Genomic DNA, 20,140 nt, shown 5'->3' on the forward strand with positions numbered 1-20,140 from the left:
TCTTATCTGTTATAAGAGAACTAGAATGGCTGGAAGAAATGATGCTGCGATGGCTGCTGCCTTGGAAGCTGTGGCCCAAGCTATAGGACAACAACCAAATGCTGGTGCTGGTGTTAATGCTGATGTGAGAATGTTTGAGACTTTTCTGAGGAATCATCCTCCTACTTTCAAAGGAAGGTACGACCCTGATGGAGCACAGACGTGGCTCAAGGAGGTTGAAAGAATTTTCAGAGTTATGCAATGTACTGATGATCAGAAGGTGCGTTTTGGTACGCACATGCTGGCCGAGGAAGCTGATGACTGGTGGGTGAGCGTTCAACCTACCCTAGAGCAGAATGATGCGGTTATTACTTGGGCTGTGTTTAGGGAAGAGTTCCTAAACAGATATTTTCCTGAAGATGTTCGCGGAAGGAAGGAGATCGAGTTCCTTGAGCTGAAGCAAGGAAACATGTTGGTGACAGACTATGCAGCGAAGTTTGTGGAGCTGGCTCAATTCTATCCACACTATACCGGAGACAATGCTGAGTTTTCTAAGTGTATCAAGTTTGAGAGTGGTTTGCGTGCTGATATCAAGCGAGCCATTGGTTACCAACAAATTCGTGACTTTTCTGTTTTGGTGAGCAGATGCAGAATCTATGAAGATGATAGTAAAGCTCACTATAAGATTATGAGTGAGAAGAGAGGTAAGGGCCAGCAAAGTTGCCCAAAGCCCTACAGTGTTCCTGCTGATAATGGTAGTCAAGGAGTGAATGATGAGAGGAAACCTAAGAAGAAAGAAGCTCCTGTTGAGATTGTCTGCTATAACTGTGGTGAGAAGGGCCACAAGAGTAACGCTTGTACTGAAGATGTGAGACGATGTTACCGTTGTGGCCAAAAGGGGCATACTAGTACTGAATGCAAGTTTGATGATGTTGTGTGTTTTAACTGCAAGGAAGAAGGGCATATTGGTTCGCAATGCAAGAAGCCTAAGAAGGCTCAGACTACTGGGAGGGTGTTTGCTTTATCTGGTACTCAGACGGAGAGTGAGGATCGTTGATCTGAGGTAAATTTTCGAGGACGAAAATTCTATAAGTTGGGGAGAGTTGTAACGCCCTCCTTTTATTTAATTATTTTTATTAAGTTAGAGTCTATTTATGTGATTTATTTATATATATGAGGTGTTAGTATTTTATTATGTGGCATTATTATATTATTTATTAGAATATGAGAATTATTAGTGTAAGTAGAATTGGAGGTTAGAATAGAAATAAGAATAAGTTATTGGGCCTAAATAGATTTAGGAAGAGTGATTAATATTATAAATAAGGAAGCTTAGGTTAGAAAGAGTTTTTACGTTAAACCGCTTTTTTTTGGAGAAAGAAGAGAAAGAGGAGAACTCAGAGAGAGAGAACCCTAGGAACGAAGAACGCTGCTTTTGATTTCAGAAAAACAATCTAAGGTAAGGGTGAGACTATCTTTCACTAATATTAAGTCTATAGGTCATTAGATTGCATCTAACATGTTTTAGGATGAGTTGTGAGAATTTGAGGAATTAGAATTTGAGTGAGAATTGATGATTAGATGATGGAAAACTATTGAATTGATGTAAGGGGGGACCATAAGGGCTGTATGAAAATATGGGTAGTGAAGGGCTTTTGTTTTCCATTGTTTTTTTTCATGATCTTTTGATAAATTCATGTTAAATTTGTGATCTAATTGTTGCTTTGATTTTGGATACATTCTTGTCCCAGAATTCATTATTTTCAAGTGCTAGATTCATAGTTGATTCATGGTTACATTCTGTTTCGATTTCTTATGTGTCAATCTGTGAAAAGGTCATTAATTCAATATTCAAAATATGATGTTTCTCGGTTCTTTACCATTGGATGCCTGATAATATTGTTATTCTGTTGCTATTCCTATTTGAAGATTGTTCTTGTTGCGTGATGGTTATTATATGATAGCTAAATTTGATCTGCTATTTTTATATAAATCAAATTAATTGGTCTTTGCTTATTTTTCCTTATTCGGTTCTACAATTATCCTTAGATGTTATCATTGCTTTATACTGTAATATATTGTAATCATGTGAGAATATTTTGATTATTACTTGTTATTATTATATTGTTTTGCCGTGCCTTACAATTTATTTATTTGAGTTTTCGATGTTGCTAGCTGATCTCGTGGTGACCTATATTTATTTGTTCTGAATTTATGTGATCTGCATACACTTGTATCTAGTATGATAATACTCACTTTCTCTATATTAATATATTGAATCTCACACTCATGCAAATTGTTATGTTAGTTTGCTTTATATACGGTGAAATACATTTTCTATGGTATTAATTAATGTGTGTCGCTTGTATCTTATCTCCGGTATTTGTACTAATATGATGTTTGCATTAATGAATTATTTGACGATGTGTTATTTGAAGATGTATGATTTAAAGATGTGTTATATGAAGATGTGTGATTTAAAGATGTGTTACATTATGATGTTGATATGCTATGAATTAATATGTGCTGCATATGTTGTTGTTGATCTTATTTAAGATGTAAATGTCGGTCTAAGTCAAAGAGTTTGTTAAGTCGTCGAGTCGTTATGAAGTCATCAAGTTATTAAGATGCCATGTTGTCAAGATGTTAAGATGTCATAGATGTTCATGAAGTTTCTAAGACGTAAGATGTTGAGTCCATGCATACTCATTTATAGATGAGGGCTCATGCCCTGGAGCTTTTGCTCAACCACGACGATGGAGCTTTTGCTCAACCACGACGATGAAGCTTTTGCTCAACCACGACGATGAGAGCTTATGCTCAACCACGACGATGAGAGCTTATGCTCAACCACGACGATGAGGGCTTATGCCCTAAAATGGTACCACATGCATTGCATTTCATGATGATTCGAGATGGTTTAAGACGTTAAGAGTTGCATAGTCGAGTCTAGATGCATTGTCAAGTCAAGTTGTTAAGTTGTGATGTTTTAACGAATTACCTTGTGATGTCTTTTAGTATGATGATATGTGACGATGACTGTGACTGCTATATGATGATATTTTGCTAAGATGAGTGATGATGTTTATGTATTTAATTATAATTGTTAAATTATAAGATGTTTATGTTGTTAAATGTAATTTATGATTTATGAGCTTAATATTATTGTTTGAGAAATCTCACCCCTTCTGCGTATATGTTGCCTCGACCGTGGGTAATGTGCAGGTAATAAAGACTAGCTGTGTTCGTGAGTAGACTCCTCACATAGTGTCGTCTAGGATGCTCTGATACGTAATGGGATGGGGATTGTCTGATGCTTGTTTTCCTTGTTACATATTTTATTTAATAAATGTTGAACATTTTTATGAAGACTATTTGAGATGTTAAGTTGTGGCCTTTTATGCCAAAGATTTTATGTGACGTTGCGAACTAAATTTCCGCTGCATTTGATTATTGAATTTTATAAAGACAGGTTGCTTAAATAAATAGTATTTCCTAGTATTATATTTGTTGTTAAATGATGTATTGATGTATGTGATGCTCCGTTATGTTGATAAACTCTGATAATTTTTATGAAATTTTTAAGTCGGGAAAACGGGGTGTTACAATTGGTATCAGAGCAGGTCGGTCCGTCCGGCCAAGTAGTGAGTCAAGTTGTGTCGTTTTAACAGTTAGGATACCCTTATTGTGTTATTCTAATTGTTGTGTGTTGCGCAGTGAAGAAAACTGGAAGCTGCAAATCTTATCTGTTATAAGAGAACTAGAATGGCTGGAAGAAATGATGCTGCGATGGCTGCTGCCTTGGAAGCTGTGGCCCAAGCTATAGGACAACAACCAAATGCTGGTGCTGGTGTTAATGCTGATGTGAGAATGTTGGAGACTTTTCTGAGGAATCATCCTCCTACTTTCAAAGGAAGGTACGACCCTGATGGAGCACAGACGTGGCTCAAGGAGGTTGAAAGAATTTTCAGAGTTATGCAATGTACTGATGATCAGAAGGTGCGTTTTGGTACGCACATGCTGGCCGAGGAAGCTGATGACTGGTGGGTGAGCGTTCAACCTACCCTAGAGCAGAATGATGCGGTTATTACTTGGGCTGTGTTTAGGGAAGAGTTCCTAAACAGATATTTTCCTGAAGATGTTCGCGGAAGGAAAGAGATCGAGTTCCTTGAGCTGAAGCAAGGAAACATGTCGGTGACAGAGTATGCAGCGAAGTTTGTGGAGCTGGCTCAATTCTATCCACACTATACCGGAGACAATGCTGAGTTTTCTAAGTGTATCAAGTTTGAGAGTGGTTTGCGTGCTGATATCAAGCGAGCCATTGGTTACCAACAAATTCGTGACTTTTCTGTTTTGGTGAGCAGATGCAGAATCTATGAAGATGATAGTAAAGCTCACTATAAGATTATGAGTGAGAAGAGAGGTAAGGGCCAGCAAAGTTGCCCAAAGCCCTACAGTGTTCCTGCTGATAATGGTAGTCAAGAAGTGAATGATGAGAGGAAACCTAAGAAGAAAGAAGCTCCTGTTGAGATTGTCTGCTATAACTGTGGTGAGAAGGGCCACAAGAGTAACGCTTGTACTGAAGATGTGAGACGATGTTACCGTTGTGGCCAAAAGGGGCATACTAGTACTGAATGCAAGTTTGATGATGTTGTGTGTTTTAACTGCAAGGAAGAAGGGCATATTGGTTCGCAATGCAAGAAGCCTAAGAAGGCTCAGACTACTGGGAGGGTGTTTGCTTTATCTGGTACTCAGACGGAGAGTGAGGATCGTTGATCTGAGGTAAATTTTCGAGGACGAAAATTCTATAAGTTGGGGAGAGTTGTAACGCCCTCCTTTTATTTAATTATTTTTATTAAGTTAGAGTCTATTTATGTGATTTATTTATATATATGAGGTGTTAGTATTTTATTATGTGGCATTATTATATTATTTATTAGAATATGAGAATTATTAGTGTAAGTAGAATTGGAGGTTAGAATAGAAATAAGAATAAGTTATTGGGCCTAAATAGATTTAGGAAGAGTGATTAATATTATAAATAAGGAAGCTTAGGTTAGAAATAGTTTTTACGTTAAACCGCTTTTTTTTGGAGAAAGAAGAGAAAGAGGAGAACTCAGAGAGAGAGAACCCTAGGAACGAAGAACGCTGCTTTTGATTTCAGAAAAACAATCTAAGGTAAGGGTGAGACTATCTTTCACTAATATTAAGTCTGTAGGTCATTAGATTGCATCTAACATGTTTTAGGATGAGTTGTGAGAATTTGAGGAATTAGAATTTGAGTGAGAATTGATGATTAGATGATGGAAAACTATTGAATTGATGTAAGGGGGGACCATAAGGGCTGTATGAACATATGAGTAGTGAAGGGCTTTTGTTTTCCATTGTTTTTTTCATGATCTTTTGATAAATTCATGTTAAATTTGTGATCTAATTGTTGCTTTGATTTTGGATACATTCTTGTCCCTGAATTCATTATTTTCAAGTGCTAGATTCATAGTTGATTCATGGTTACATTCTGTTTCGATTTCTTATGTGTCAATCTGTGAAAAGGTCATTAATTCAATATTCAAAATATGATGTTTCTCGGTTCTTTACCATCGGATGCCTGATAATATTGTTATTCTGTTGCTATTCCTATTTGAAGATTGTTCTTGTTGCGTGATGGTTATTATATGATAGCTAAATTTGATCTGCTATTTTTATATAAATCAAATTAATTGGTCTTTGCTTATTTTTCCTTATTCGGTTCTACAATTATCCTTAGATGTTATCATTGCTTTATACTGTAATATATTGTAATCATGTGAGAATATTTTGATTATTACTTGTTATTATTATATTGTTTTGCCGTGCCTTACAATTTATTTATTTGAGTTTTCGATGTTGCTAGCTGATCTCGTGGTGACCTATATTTATTTGTTCTGAATTTATGTGATCTGCATACACTTGTATCTAGTATGATAATACTCACTTTCTCTATATTAATATATTGAATCTCACACTCATGCAAATTGTTATGTTAGTTTGCTTTATATACGGTGAAATACATTTTCTATGGTATTAATTAATGTGTGTCGCTTGTATCTTATCTCCGGTATTTGTACTAATATGATGTTTGCATTAATGAATTATTTGACGATGTGTTATTTGAAGATGTATGATTTAAAGATGTGTTATATGAAGATGTGTGATTTAAAGATGTGTTACATTATGATGTTGATATGCTATGAATTAATATGTGCTGCATATGTTGTTGTTGATCTTATTTAAGATGTAAATGTCGGTCTAAGTCAAAGAGTTTGTTAAGTCGTCGAGTCGTTATGAAGTCATCAAGTTATTAAGATGTCATGTTGTCAAGATGTTAAGATGTCATAGATGTTCATGAAGTTTCTAAGACGTAAGATGTTGAGTCCATGCATACTCATTTATAGATGAGGGCTCATGCCCTGGAGCTTTTGCTCAACCACGACGATGGAGCTTTTGCTCAACCACGACGATGAAGCTTTTGCTCAACCACGACGATGAGAGCTTATGCTCAACCACGACGATGAGGGCTTATGCTCAACCACGACGATGAGGGCTTATGCCCTAAAATGGTACCACATGCATTGCATTTCATGATGATTCGAGATGGTTTAAGACGTTAAGAGTTGCATAGTCGAGTCTAGATGCATTGTCAAGTCAAGTTGTTAAGTTGTGATGTTTTAACGAATTACCTTGTGATGTCTTTTAGTATGATGATATGTGACGATGACTGTGACTGCTATATGATGATATTTTGCTAAGATGAGTGATGATGTTTATGTATTTAATTATAATTGTTAAATTATAAGATGTTTATGTTGTTAAATGTAATTTATGATTTATGAGCTTAATATTATTGTTTGAGAAATCTCACCCCTTCTGCGTATATGTTGCCTCGACCGTGGGTAATGTGCAGGTAATAAAGACTAGCTGTGTTCGTGAGTAGACTCCTCACATCGTGTCGTCTAGGATGCTCTGATACGTAACGGGATGGGGATTGTCTGATGCTTGTTTTCCTTGTTACGTATTTTATTTAATAAATGTTGAATATTTTTATGAAGACTATTTGAGATGTTAAGTTGTGGCCTTTTATGCCAAAGATTTTATGTGACGTTGCGAACTAAATTTCCGCTGCATTTGATTATTGAATTTTATAAAGACAGGTTGCTTAAATAAATAGTATTTCCTAGTATTATATTTGTTGTTAAATGATGTATTGATGTATGTGATGCTCCGTTATGTTGATAAACTCTGATAATTTTTATGAAATTTTTAAGTCGGGAAAACGGGGTGTTACATAATTGTCCTTTCCCCCTAGCATTGATGAATTTGTTTCATTTAAGTTCAAATTAAGGAGTCACCACCACAATTAGGAAGTTAGGATGTAATTGTCCTTTCCCCCACATGTTGGTGCCATTCTCCCGCCCCATTTACCATTAACAAATTAAGAAGAATATAACAATTAAGAACAATTTGATTAATTTTCCCACACAAACTTATACTACTTTTACTCTTAAGACTTTAAAGGGTCTAAGTTAACACTAAAGATAGAACGTGCTCCTTAAAATACCTATTCATACATTTGCTCAAGGATTGCAACCGGGTGCTTTTCTCATTGGAGAATTTTCACATTAAAACAAGATATGGGTATAACAAGAACACAAGAAACACAAGAAACTACTTTTATGTACAAGAAACAACCTTTAAAGAAGAGACAAAACAAAAAATTTTCATGCCATATTTACATTAAAAACAAGCTACTAGTCGTGCCTCTTGCTATAAAAACAAAACAAAAGAATAAAGTTCAAGGGAGTTTGGGCACTACGACTCTAGACACTTTATTAGGCCCCCCCCCCCCCCCCCCACACACACACACACACACACTTAGGGGAAGCATTGTCCTCAATGATTCAAAAGAAAAGAAAAATTAAAATAGAAGAAGAAGAAGATGGAGTAAAAGAAGAGTAGTAGGAAGAGTGAAGAGAGAAAGGAGAAGAGGAAGAGGAAAGGGAAGAGAGGAAGAGGAAAGCTCACATGTTCTCATTGAGGTCCATAAGGAGGACCTTGGAGATTGAATTGGTGCATCATCCTTTGGAGCATTTCATTGTTTTCTTCCGACAAGCGGTTGCCCCTTTGGACATCATTTCTCAGCCCCAAAAGTTCTACACCTTGCCTTTGTTGCTCGGTGCTTATCCTCTCTATCTCGGTTCGCATCCATGCCCATCTTTCATCATCATTGAGCTCTCTGGCATCATGGTCATGGTGTTCCTCCTCAGGGTTCAAGTTAGCACCTTCTCCTTCGTCATGTTGCTCATGTACCTGTTCATTATCAACATACAACCAATTCTCCTCCACCTCGGTGTTAGTCCGAGATGGGTTAGGAAGCAAAAATAGAGTAGGCACATTGAGCTTAAGGGCATATTGCATGGGTGGATGATGTGTAATGAATTTCATAGAGATTAATGTCTCTATGTTAAGCCTATTATTGCCCTGAATTTCATTTATCCCTTCCTCCTCGCTCACTCCAAACTTCCTAGCAATGAACGTGATAACACCCCCCACCACTATTTCAGCTACAAGATTAGGCTTAGTTCCTATTGAAGCAAGGTAGTCAAGTATGTAAAAACAAGTATTCACGGGATTATTAGTAAGCATAGCCCAAAGCATAAAGATTTCATCCGTCCTACATGTTCCTACTTCTTTCCTACCCCAAATGGTACACGCCATTACTCTTTGAAGGTACCAGCATCCACAATGGTAGTTCCCTAACAAGGACTCTTTAAATGGACCCCACGTGACACATCATTTATTTATAATTTTTTAATAAAAGTACCTATTAAGGACTCAATGACTCCAATGGCAATACATTAATAAGGACTCCAATGAAAAGTACTTAAATATGTCCCACTATCTTTACATATTAAACAAAAATAATTTATCTATTACTCATTTTTACAAGTGGGACCAAGTAGTACACATTTTATTACTTCTTTATGCAAGTGGGACCAAGTAGTACATATTTTATTACTTCTTTATGCAAGTGGGACCAAGTAGTACACATTTTATTACTTTTTTAAACGTGGGACCCGTTAGTTACCCAGGAGAGAGAGGGTCCTTATATAGTTGCCCGTTCCTTAACGGGGACTCAATTTTTCTTCCTCCAATGGAGGGTCCTTAACGGGGAGTGGTCCTTGTTAAGTAAGGACCCTCCATTGGAGATGCTCTAAGAACTGGGTTGTGGATGTTACTAGCCTTGTTGGATCGTGAAACATATTGGTTTCTACCGGTGATGCGTGTCCAAAAGCTAGCAGGGTTATAATCTTCCGGCTTTAGAGCTTGATTCCAAGAGTCATGGATGAACCCCGCATTTGCGAAGCCCATTTCAGTACAAAAGTTTTCAAGGGACATCTCGTAATCAATATTCAAAAGCCGGAAGGAGACTCTATGATCGGGGTCATCTAAATTCAACTTGTCTTTCGTGAATTGGATAGAACTTAAGAACTCATAAGTAAAATTTTCATACCCACTCATAGGACTAAGCATCTCACCCCATCCTAATCTATTCAGCAAATCAAAAACATTATCCCTAATCCCTAGGGTATTCATAGTATGAGGATGAGGGTACCTACAAGGATGCAAAGGTTTAGTGATAAGGATTTTATACCTTTCTTTTTGGTTGTTATCCTTGAAGGTGATGCCATGATTCTTTGTCGGTGCTCTTTTCTTTGACGGAGGTCCTCCGGAAGATGTTGCCGGTTCCTTGCCACTCCTTCTTGAAGCCATGGACCTTTGACCTTAGTTTGACTTTGGGGTTTTGGTGAAGGTTAGGGTTTTGATGATAATTTGAGTGGAAAGGGTTGGTTTTGGATTGGGGTTGATGTTTAAGTGAGGTCTATGGTTTTAGATGTTGAGATTGGTTAAGGTTTTGTGGTTTTGGGGTTAGGGTTAATGGAGATAAGGGTTTGGTGAATTATGTGTTTGAGTGGGGGAAAGATGTTTTTGATGGGAGGGTTTTGTGTTGGATGAGATTTGTGATTGATTGGTGAAAGAATTGAGTGATTTGGTTGGGTTTTGATGAAGTTATGAAGGTTTGAAGTTTAAGAGTTATGGAGGTTTAGAGAGAGGGTTAGAAGATGAAAGAAGTTTGTGGTTTGAGAATGAATGGAGAAGAAGAAGAAAAATTAGGTTTATAGTGGCTAGAAGTCGGGCACGGTCGTGCCACTCTTTGGCACGGGCCGTGCCAACACTCTGACTTTGGTCCTTAGTTTTTGTTCACAAAACATGGCACGACCGTGCCAACCTTAGCACGGGCCGTGCCAACTTTCTGACTTCGTGGCTTCAAAATTTTTCCATTTTTTCGAATCAACTTGGACAATTACCTACAAAAACACTTAAAACAAAGAAAAACAAAACAAAAGCAATTAAATGTGTGGGTTGCCTCCCACGAAGCGCTCGTTTAGAGTCATTAGTTTGACGGTTAGAAAGTGGTTCATCTATCCTATACCCAATCTTTCGGAAAGGGATAATGGCATCAAACTAACATTCTCTCCCAAATCACACATGGTTTTCTCAATGGTTTTAGATCCTATGACACAAGGTAGGGAAAAACTTCCTAGATTCTTAAGCTTAGGTGGCAATTTGTTTGGAAGTATTTTAATAAGATTCATAAACTGCTCATCTAACTTGGACTCATCAAACCCTTGTGTTAATGGAATTTCAGGCTCATGAGATGGTGAAACAAATGACTTTTCATTCTCTCCTATGGCTTTCTCATTGTGAGGCTCATCACACCCTATCTCTCCTTCATTGTTATTAGCTTTCACAATGGGGTCCTCTAATTGTTTACCATCCCTAAGGGTAATGACACTTATATGGTTATTGGGGTTGGTTTCGGTTTGGTCTAGGAGGACTTTGGAGGATTGAGAGGGAGTAGCCACTTGAGATGTTTGAGTCTCTAGCATCTCACGGTGAGTAACTATGGAGTCTACTTTCGATGTAAGTTTGGCAAGAGAGTCATTCAAAAATTCAGTTTGATTTTCAAGCTCTTGGAGCTGCTCGGATTGATTTATACAATAATTTTCTGAAAAAAGTTCCAAGCTGGATTTTTGAGGGACTCTTTTGTTGTTTGCATAACTAGGTGTTTTTGTTTGTTGTCCAAAAAGATTTTGAGGGGTTTGAGAAAAAATTTGGTTGTTTCAAAACCCTTGATTATATTGAGCATAGTTTACTTGCTCAGGACTTCTAACAACACTACCTAGTTGGCAATTAATGCCAATATGGCCAAATACACCACAAATTTCACAAGAAGGAGATGCAGAAGAAGAAGAAGAGATGACACTAACATTTATTTTTTCAAATTTTTGGGTTAATGCATCAATCTTAACGGCAAGGTGATCATAGTTAGAGACTTTATACATACCTGCCTCCTTTTTGGAGGGTGAAGAATTAGTGATGGCTCTCTCGTCGGTCCACTTGTAATGATTTTGAGCCATGTCTTCAATCAAGGCGTATGCTTCTGTGTAATTCTTGTTCATTAAAGCTCCACCTGCAGCTGCATCAACATAAATTTTTGTGGTATACAAAAGACCATTATAAAAAATGTGAATAATAAGCCAATTCTCTAAACCATGATGGGGTCGACAAAGTCTAAGCATTTCTTTGAAACGCTCCCACGCATCGTAAAGAGATTCTCCATCTTTTTGAGTGAATTGTGTGATTTGATTCCTTAATTGGACGGTTTTAGAATAGGGAAAGAATCGTGCAAGAAAAACTTGCTTCATTTGTTGCCATGAAAAGATAGAACCAATTTCCAATGAATGAAACCAAGCACTAGCTCTACCCCCTAAGGAGAAAGGAAAGAGGTTCAGCCTTACGGCCTCTTGGTTTGCATTCAAGGTCCCACTGAGTCTTAAAAAGGTTGAAATATGAAAATTCAGATCCTCAGTGGGTGATCCGAAAAATTGATTTTGCTGCACTAGGTGAACAAGTGCAGGTTCTATTTCAAAATTATCCTTAACCGTTGGGTACACAATAGCATCATATGACTCATTTGAAGATGGGATTGCATACTCTTTGAGAGAGCGTTCCTTAGTCATATCGTTATTATCTTCCCAAGAAGTTAAAGGAAAAAGAAGAAATAGAAATTTTTTTTTTTTTTTTGGATAGAACTATAAAAAGAAAAAAATATAAAATAAAATAGAATAAAATAAAGCAAAAGATTTTTTTTTTTTTTGGAGAGAGAGAGAGATTTTTTTTAAAAATAAAAGTAAAATAATAATAAAAGAGGAAATAATATATTATATATATATATATATATATATATATATATTTTTTTTTTTGGAAAGAAATATAAAAAGAAACACAATAAAATAGAATAGGATAAAATAACGAAAAAGATTTTTTTTTTTTAGTCTAATCGTTAAAAAAAAAAGTTAACCAAATTGCAATAACTCCCCGGCAACGGCGCCAAAAACTTGATAGGCCAAACCGCAAGTGCACGGTCTATCGAAGTAATAGTAGTAAAAGAGTATCGTTCCGCTAGGGAGTTATGAATTCGATTAACTTTTAGATAATGATTAGGAAAGAAGAAAGATTATAAAAAGGGAGGTTTAGTTGCTAAAGGTAAATAACAATAATAATAATAAAAGAGCCTTGGGATTATTGGTTCATCATAACAACGAATCTTTTCACAAGCAAGCTTTAAACTTATAATTATGCGTTAATCCTAATTTCTAAGGACAAGTTTCTCTTTAGTATATCATAGCTTCTCTCGAAGTCAGTGAGTGTATCCCTCCAACAACCACACCTATTCTCATGGGTGATTGCCTTTGGGACCCTTGAAGATCGAAACTTTATGTCTCCCAAGGTTTGCTAGACTATTCTCATGTTTCACAAACCTTGTCTAAATTCACTTGTTCGGATATCAAAGCTCCGCGTTCGCTTTATGAATTGATATCTGTGATGATGAATTAACCATTATCAAACCCTCCGCGTTCGCTTCCACAGTTTGATAATAATTAATTCATGTTAAAACGGTGAATTTAGATTAGGAATTAAGGTAACATATAATTAGGGTTTAAGGCTTGGCTTGATCCGGATTACGTCATTAGACTTATCCAACAATCCCAAGACAAAGAATTCTACTCACTAACGTTCATTGTAGACATGGGGGAAGAAGAGAGAAAGCAATAAAGTAAAAGAACAATAATATAAAAGTGAACTTTTATTCAAAGAACAAAAGATGATTGTTTATGATGGAGTGCTACTCTATTTATAGCTTTACAATTGACTTAAAATCTAAGCAACTATAAGGGCTAATCAGTAAAACTACAACAGAGTAACTTGGGCTTGAAGAAAAGCAGCAAAAGTGGATTCTAGGACGGGCACGGCCGTGCCACATGTTGGCACGGGCCGTGCCAAGCTTCTGACTTGGTGGGATCATATTTTTGTCCCGTATCTTCGTATTCTTGTGCTGTATTTGCTCCAGTCCTCTTTCTTTTGCTCCAAGACACCTTCCACCATATATTTATTCCTAAAATAAAACAAAAGACATTTTGAAGTAAAATATTCTAATATAAAATAAAATGCAATAAAACTAAATCAAAAACTAAACTAAATAAGGCAATAAATATGACTATCTATGACTCATCAAGGCCGTATAAGACATTACAAAGGGAGGAATTTTGTTCCCAATTTCCAAGACATCTTAATTTGAAGAAAAAACCAAGACAGGTGAAGAAAACTGGCATTTCAGCACTAAATTTGCACTGAAGCGCTTGGCGCATGGAAAAGCGCTAGTCGCATGAACTGGTGCGTAGGGCGCATGGCTCGCTTAGCCATATGCGCCTAGGCGCATGGTGCCTTTCAAAAAAAGTCACTTTTTGTGACGCCCCTGGAAAACCCGTTATTTTGGCCCAACACCGGTGGAAACTTTTCCTATAAATTCCGCATTCCTCATTCATAATTTCTCGTTCAGAACTGGAGAAGTTCAAGAGGAAGGCGATTCTAGGAGCCAAGGAGGAGTTCTATCTTCTCCTATCTTTTCTAGGGTATATTTTTATCTTTTTGTATCTTGTCTTTAGTTACAATTTGTAACTAAGTAGTTATAGATTAGAGTTCTAAGATGAACCTCTATTTATTTTGTTGGATAATTATTTAATTATATGTCATTTATTTAGTTATTTTCTGTTAGCTATTTAGTTTTATTAGCCTAGGTTTATTTCTGTAGTAGACGCAACCCTAGATTAGATACTTTGGTTGTTACAAGGCCTAACATTTCTACCACTATCTGGATGCTTATATCTTCATATTTATATCCTTATACTGATAAATATCTGTCTAGGAAGTATGTAGTTTATAACTAGCGAAAGATATCGAGAGCGAGTTGACCCTAGTAGTAAGCAACTCTACTAAACCTAGGAGATAACTAGTTAGAGATTAGGGAAACAAGTGGCTGATTGAAGGAAATAGAGGGATTATTCGTCTTTCTAGATACATGCCCTTCAGGAGCCTTAGTAGGGATATCTTGCAGAGACACAACTTTCCCGTCTTGCATATGCAAATTGATCATTCTCTAATCACCTATTTGTTATCCTCCATGGTTATGGAAAGATAAACATCCATCATAAATGTTTGAAGGTGAGCACTTTCCTTTGGCACAAAGCGTTCAACAAGATTTAGATCCTCTTTTAATACCAGCTTCATCTTCCACACATTAAATCCTGATAAAGGTTGGCCATAAGTAACATAGAAAAATAATGACCACATCCTTGACTTTCAATCTCTGACTTTAAATTGAATCCATTCAAATCCAGTTTGTCGAATTCCCTAACCATTTCACTTAGTACCTTCAAATTGTTCTCATTTGTTTGATTGATTTTGGGAATCGGTTGAAATGTTGCTTGAGAGGTTAAATCCAAAGATTCACTTGCTGTAGCTTTGTTGATTCCATAAGTTGATAAAGATCCATTTCTGATTTATGATGTTTTTAGGGTTCTAAGGGTTTGATAAACTTGGGGGGTTTAGAGATGGTTGAAAAGAGTAAAATGTTTGATATCTGAGAACGTAAAATGTGTGGAGAGTGGAGAGTGAACGGTACGATTTTTAAACCTTTAAGATTTGTAATACTCTATTGGGAATGATTGAAGCGTCTCACATTAATGACATTAGTGGACGCGAGAAATAAGCATTTGAAACCCACTAACTTTGTCTATGTAACTATTACCCATCATTTATTACCCATGTTAGGAAACATTTCAGAATTGTGACGGATAAAAGGGACCGATGCCAATAAAGTAGTTTTTAACCTTTTCATTTACCATTCGCCAGAGTCACTAAAAATCACATTTTTTCAGAACCATGACATCTAGACTCTGTAAATTTATCTAGAATATTTAGCATGTGGATTAAACTTAGTACTGGATACATTAAATTTATAGAATTTTGACCAAATGAATAAAAATATCAAAGAAAGTTCATACATATGATAACTTGATACATCTGTCAAATACATAAATTTGTTACATATTTGAAACCATAAGAATAAACTACACTAGTACGACACGCGCATTTGTACGTATGTCATTCAGCCTCCTGCACTGCTTTCCTTTTGCCACGTACACTTGCTAATCTGAAATAATAATAAAAGGATTGGGGTGAGACATGATGCCTCAGTGAGTTCAACCTATCCTAGGTTGTAGGCAATCTCGGGGAAACCTACGATTGTCATCTGTCTATACTCAACTTGTTAGAGGTTTATACAGTTCTTTTTTTATAACTGAGCGATCAGGGAAAAATTAGGATCGCATTCTATTTTCTACCATAGCTCTTAAGAAAGTCCTATTCATAATATGTTTTCATAATATAGTTAGAAAGTTAGCGTTGAAAAAACAATATTATTTGGATTCAGTTTATGGAATGGGCCCGAGCGGAGTAACCTTGTACACCATTTCACTGCTAACCGGTTAAACTCCCTATCTGAGGGCTAGAACCGATACTCCTCTGACTACGTGTGGTTTACCAACTACGATAAAATTTTAAGTCACTCTATTACATATGTCTAATGTGTTCGGTTATTCTGTACATATATCTAATATGTTTTCTGATCATACTACTAGCATAGTTGTTCTCGGCTATCTAAACCGAAAGTTCTACCAAGTTCCAGTCTCTAAAGTTTAAATATAACAAACGTACACTATTGAATTACATTACAAGCTATATGTATGTCTAATCATTGGTTTGCCTTTAAAAATATCTTTACAAAGGTATAAAGCAACCCTGTGATCATTTAGGAAGTAAACAGTGCGAGAATTTGACGTTTTTAGCCATTTGGGGGATTCAAACATAAAACTTAGAGAGGTGGATATTCTTAGATCTCAAGTATACACAACAAAGACGATCAATAAGGGCTGTGTATTAAATACTGTTAAAAAAAATATTACAGTACTTTCAAAATATAAAGACACATAAATAATAATTATAACTTTTTGCTTAATTATAATGATGTAATAATTTTATTGGTTATACATTTGTAAAATATTTATGTTAAACAACATTAACCCCAGTTATTGAAAATTTTGGATCCATCCATGATAAAATTGTGCAAGTCTTTTGGTCAATATAGATAAATGTAACTAAATTAGAAAAATAAAGACCACGATACGCTATGTAGCAATCGAAACTTGGTCAAACAACTATCCTTTGCTTAATTTTTTTTTTTCTTATTTGGTATGAAGTTAATTTTTTTTCAATAAAACCTTTTCAAATTTACATTGATCACTTTCATTTTTCTTTTATAACACCCCAAAAATACCAAAATGCCTCTAGCGGTAGTCAACTACCATTCTCTCCCAACGATAGTTAACTGTCGCACGATAGTTAACGGTTGTTAGTTGCTGTCGTGATCCTGTTTTATACACAAAACGACTCCCATTACTTTCAAAACACACAAAATAAACTCCAAACTCTTAAAGCAACAAATATCCAAATTCATTAAATACAAGTGACCCACCTCTCTAATTTCAACTAAGTATTCTTAATCTCTTAGCATTGACATTTTATTTTATTTTTTTGTGTTTTTCTTTAATTGGTAATATTTTATTGTTTAAGGTTTATGTAAATTTTGATTTTCTTGGTAGTAAATGATCAAATGTTTGCATTATGAATGTTGTTTAGACTTGGTTTAAGTTTAATATGGTAGTTTAAAATTAAAAATAACCCAATGTATCAAGAATGTATATTTTTTACTCCAAATGTTTGATGAAATGTTTGACCGAGTTTTTCATTGAATATTTTTCATTTCTTATGTTGTGTAGATATGACTGACATGTATAAGCTCCCTAGGTAGATATGAACAACCACCATCCAGTAGATTTGGACAAAATCCAAAAAACCATGAACACTTATCTAGTAGATCTGAACACCAAGTTAGCTACAATTTACTACAACGCTGGAAAACTCAATTTGTGTAGGGTATGTGTCGATGTCATGCTATTAGATCTGAAAGATCAATTATATGAAATCAACCATCAAATCAACCAAAGAGACACAAGGATGGTGGAAATTGTTTAGTATTGTCGTTCATCGACGGGCATAGATGAAAGCGTCCAGTTCACCCATACGAAGTAGGGGTGGCAATATAATCGACCAGATCCATATCCATCTAATTCATCCACCAAACAAAAAATTTGTTAATGTATTGGTTTAGATCCATCTATTTAAAAATATGGATGGATTTGATCCATCCACCTTATTTTAAAAATCCAACGACGCACTTCTTTAAAAAAAATCAATGTATAACTTCAAATAATATCAATATTATTCAAATAATTATATCCTTTAAAAAATAAAAAATTAATAAAAAAATATTTAAATTTTTAATATTATTTTATTATAGGTGATGGTCAACACCAGAGTTCCGCCATTGACCACCGTGAGACACCGGAGGACAACTGCAGGTCACCAGAAAATTGACTGGATTGCTATGGTTAACGCCGCCAGTGGTCGGTTGACCACCACTGACCACCATAATATTTTAAATTACTTAATTAAAAATATTTAATATTTCCAATTAATTAAATTATTTTGGCTTATGTCAAAAAACATCATTGGGCTAGAAAAAAACACTACTGGGATTGAATTCACTAAAAAAATACTTTAACAAATAATACCCCTCTTAAAAAATATACACTTTGATTTATGGATCGGATGGACATCCATCTATTAAAATTTAATGATGGATGGATTGGAGGATTTTTTTTTCCAGAAAAAAATTAAGGATTTGAATGGACTAATGGATTGTTTTGATCGATCCATTAGGATCGAAATCCAGGTCCATCAAATCCATCCATTTTGCCACCCCTAATACGAATCTTAGGAATGATGACGAGTTGAATGCTTCCTTGGTCAGATATTCATAAAAATTTGATTCGACCCAGAACCTACTAAGAAACCAGGGCTTGCATGGAGGACCCAGATGAAGATGTCAGGTTGTCTAAACTATGATCTATTATGTTGTGTTTTATTAGGTTGTATGATTATGTTTTTTTTAGAGGATCTTGTGTTATAATGTTGTATTATTATGTTGCATCATTATATTGTTGGATTTAAGTTTAATTTATGGGAGTTTATGAAAATGTTGGCATTGAAGTATTGTACTTAGTGTAAGGATTTAGTAGTCTATTTGAGAAAAACTCAAAAGAATGGAGGCAACATATTTTGTATTCTACCTAATGAGCTATATAGGTTCTCATATCAAATGTCTTCATATAAGATAAATAGTGATGAAAGGAATGTGTTTTAATATATTTTTTTAACTTCATCCTACTGCCTTGTCAACTGACATGTTTCAATTTACAGAGGAGTATGATCAAGCTCAAAACAACATCTTAGAACACATTCCTTTTCTTCACCACTCTCATATTAACGAATTTGATATGATAACCTTTATATCTCATTAGGTAGAATAGAAAATATGTTGTCTCCAATCTTGAGTTTTCTCAAAGCGGCTACAAAATTCTTACACTATGTAAGACACTTAAATGCCAACATTTTCATAAACTTCCATGAATTAAATAAATTCCACATCATAATAATACAACATACTTCGGGAGAATGGCGTGTTAGGCTTACTTAATTATGTTATGTACTATAATTGTCCGATTTGAACAGAGATTAATTAAAACTAGAAATTACCTTCTATCGTTTTGTATTGTTTTACATGCATATATTGTTTTCTATTGTCGTAAGCAAATGACATGTTATTCAAATGGAAAAAGGTTGGTTTGTGTTTTGGAGAACTATGATGAGAGGTGTTGTTGCTATTCAGGTGCAAACTAGAACACAACACCAGTTAACGGTCATTGGTTCATTTAGCTAACAACACTTAATTATCATTGGAAGTGGATATTTTGGTAGTTACTGGGTGCTAAAGAGCAATTTTTGAAGTTAGACAAATAAAACAAAAAATTCTTTAGGGAGAATAGAATTAGAAAAAGTTAGACCAAAGAAAAAAAGAAAAAAAATCTCATAAACAGAGACTAAAGTCAAATATTATATATAATTTTAAATTATTAGATGGGATTATTATAAAATATACTCATAATTATCATTAAATGTTTTGAAAGATTATTTTTATAGGCAAATGTCTTGAATGATATGACAACTAATATATAATGAATTTGTTTTTGTGAAAGCAAATTGGGCTGACCTCCCGCTGCCGTAACCCTTGCTGTCCCCAATCTCCTCTCTTTGAGATGTAGCGCCCCTCCCTGGTGGTGCGATGAGCGGCGCTGGCCCTCCGCACCACCCCTCTTCCTGACCTGGCGTTGATGTCACTGATGGTTTCGGAGGAGTTTGTGCAGTTTGCAGTTTACTTGGTATCTGCGATCTGCTCATGAAACCCTTAGGGGTCTGTTTCATAAACTTCTGCTCCCTAATGGTGGTGGTCGTTGGTTTTGTTGGTGTTCAAGGAATGGGTGTTGTTGCTGCGATTTTGTGGTGGTGGTGGTTACACCGCCGCAATTCCAATCAAAGCTTCAATCCCCACGGTGGTGCCGTCGTCGCCGTCAAGGTGATGGAGAGAGGCAATGGAAATTGATGGAAAGAGCCCGACGGTGAAGGGGTTATCGGTGATGAA

At 35.6% G+C, this 20,140-nt stretch overlaps 1 protein-coding gene and 1 non-coding gene across 2 annotated transcripts; both read left to right on the forward strand.

Moving 5' to 3' along the window:
* Positions 1–3,244: 3,244 nt before the first annotated feature.
* On the forward strand, positions 3,245–4,962 carry LOC146936624 (uncharacterized). The gene has a single exon (XM_085757721.1). The coding sequence runs from the start codon at positions 3,745–3,747 to the stop codon at positions 4,753–4,755; it is 1,011 nt and encodes a 336-aa protein (XP_085613847.1). The 5' UTR covers positions 3,245–3,744; the 3' UTR covers positions 4,756–4,962.
* Positions 4,963–11,631: 6,669 nt separating this feature from the next.
* On the forward strand, positions 11,632–11,738 carry LOC146936625 (small nucleolar RNA R71). Its single transcript, XR_015033710.1, has one exon. It is a non-coding gene; the product is annotated as a small nucleolar RNA R71 (small nucleolar RNA).
* Positions 11,739–20,140: the final 8,402 nt, after the last annotated feature.

This window comes from Medicago sativa, chromosome 3 (genome assembly GCF_051527215.1).
Source record: "Medicago sativa cultivar Bolivia chromosome 3, Bolivia_mono, whole genome shotgun sequence".
NCBI lineage: Eukaryota > Viridiplantae > Streptophyta > Magnoliopsida > Fabales > Fabaceae > Medicago > Medicago sativa.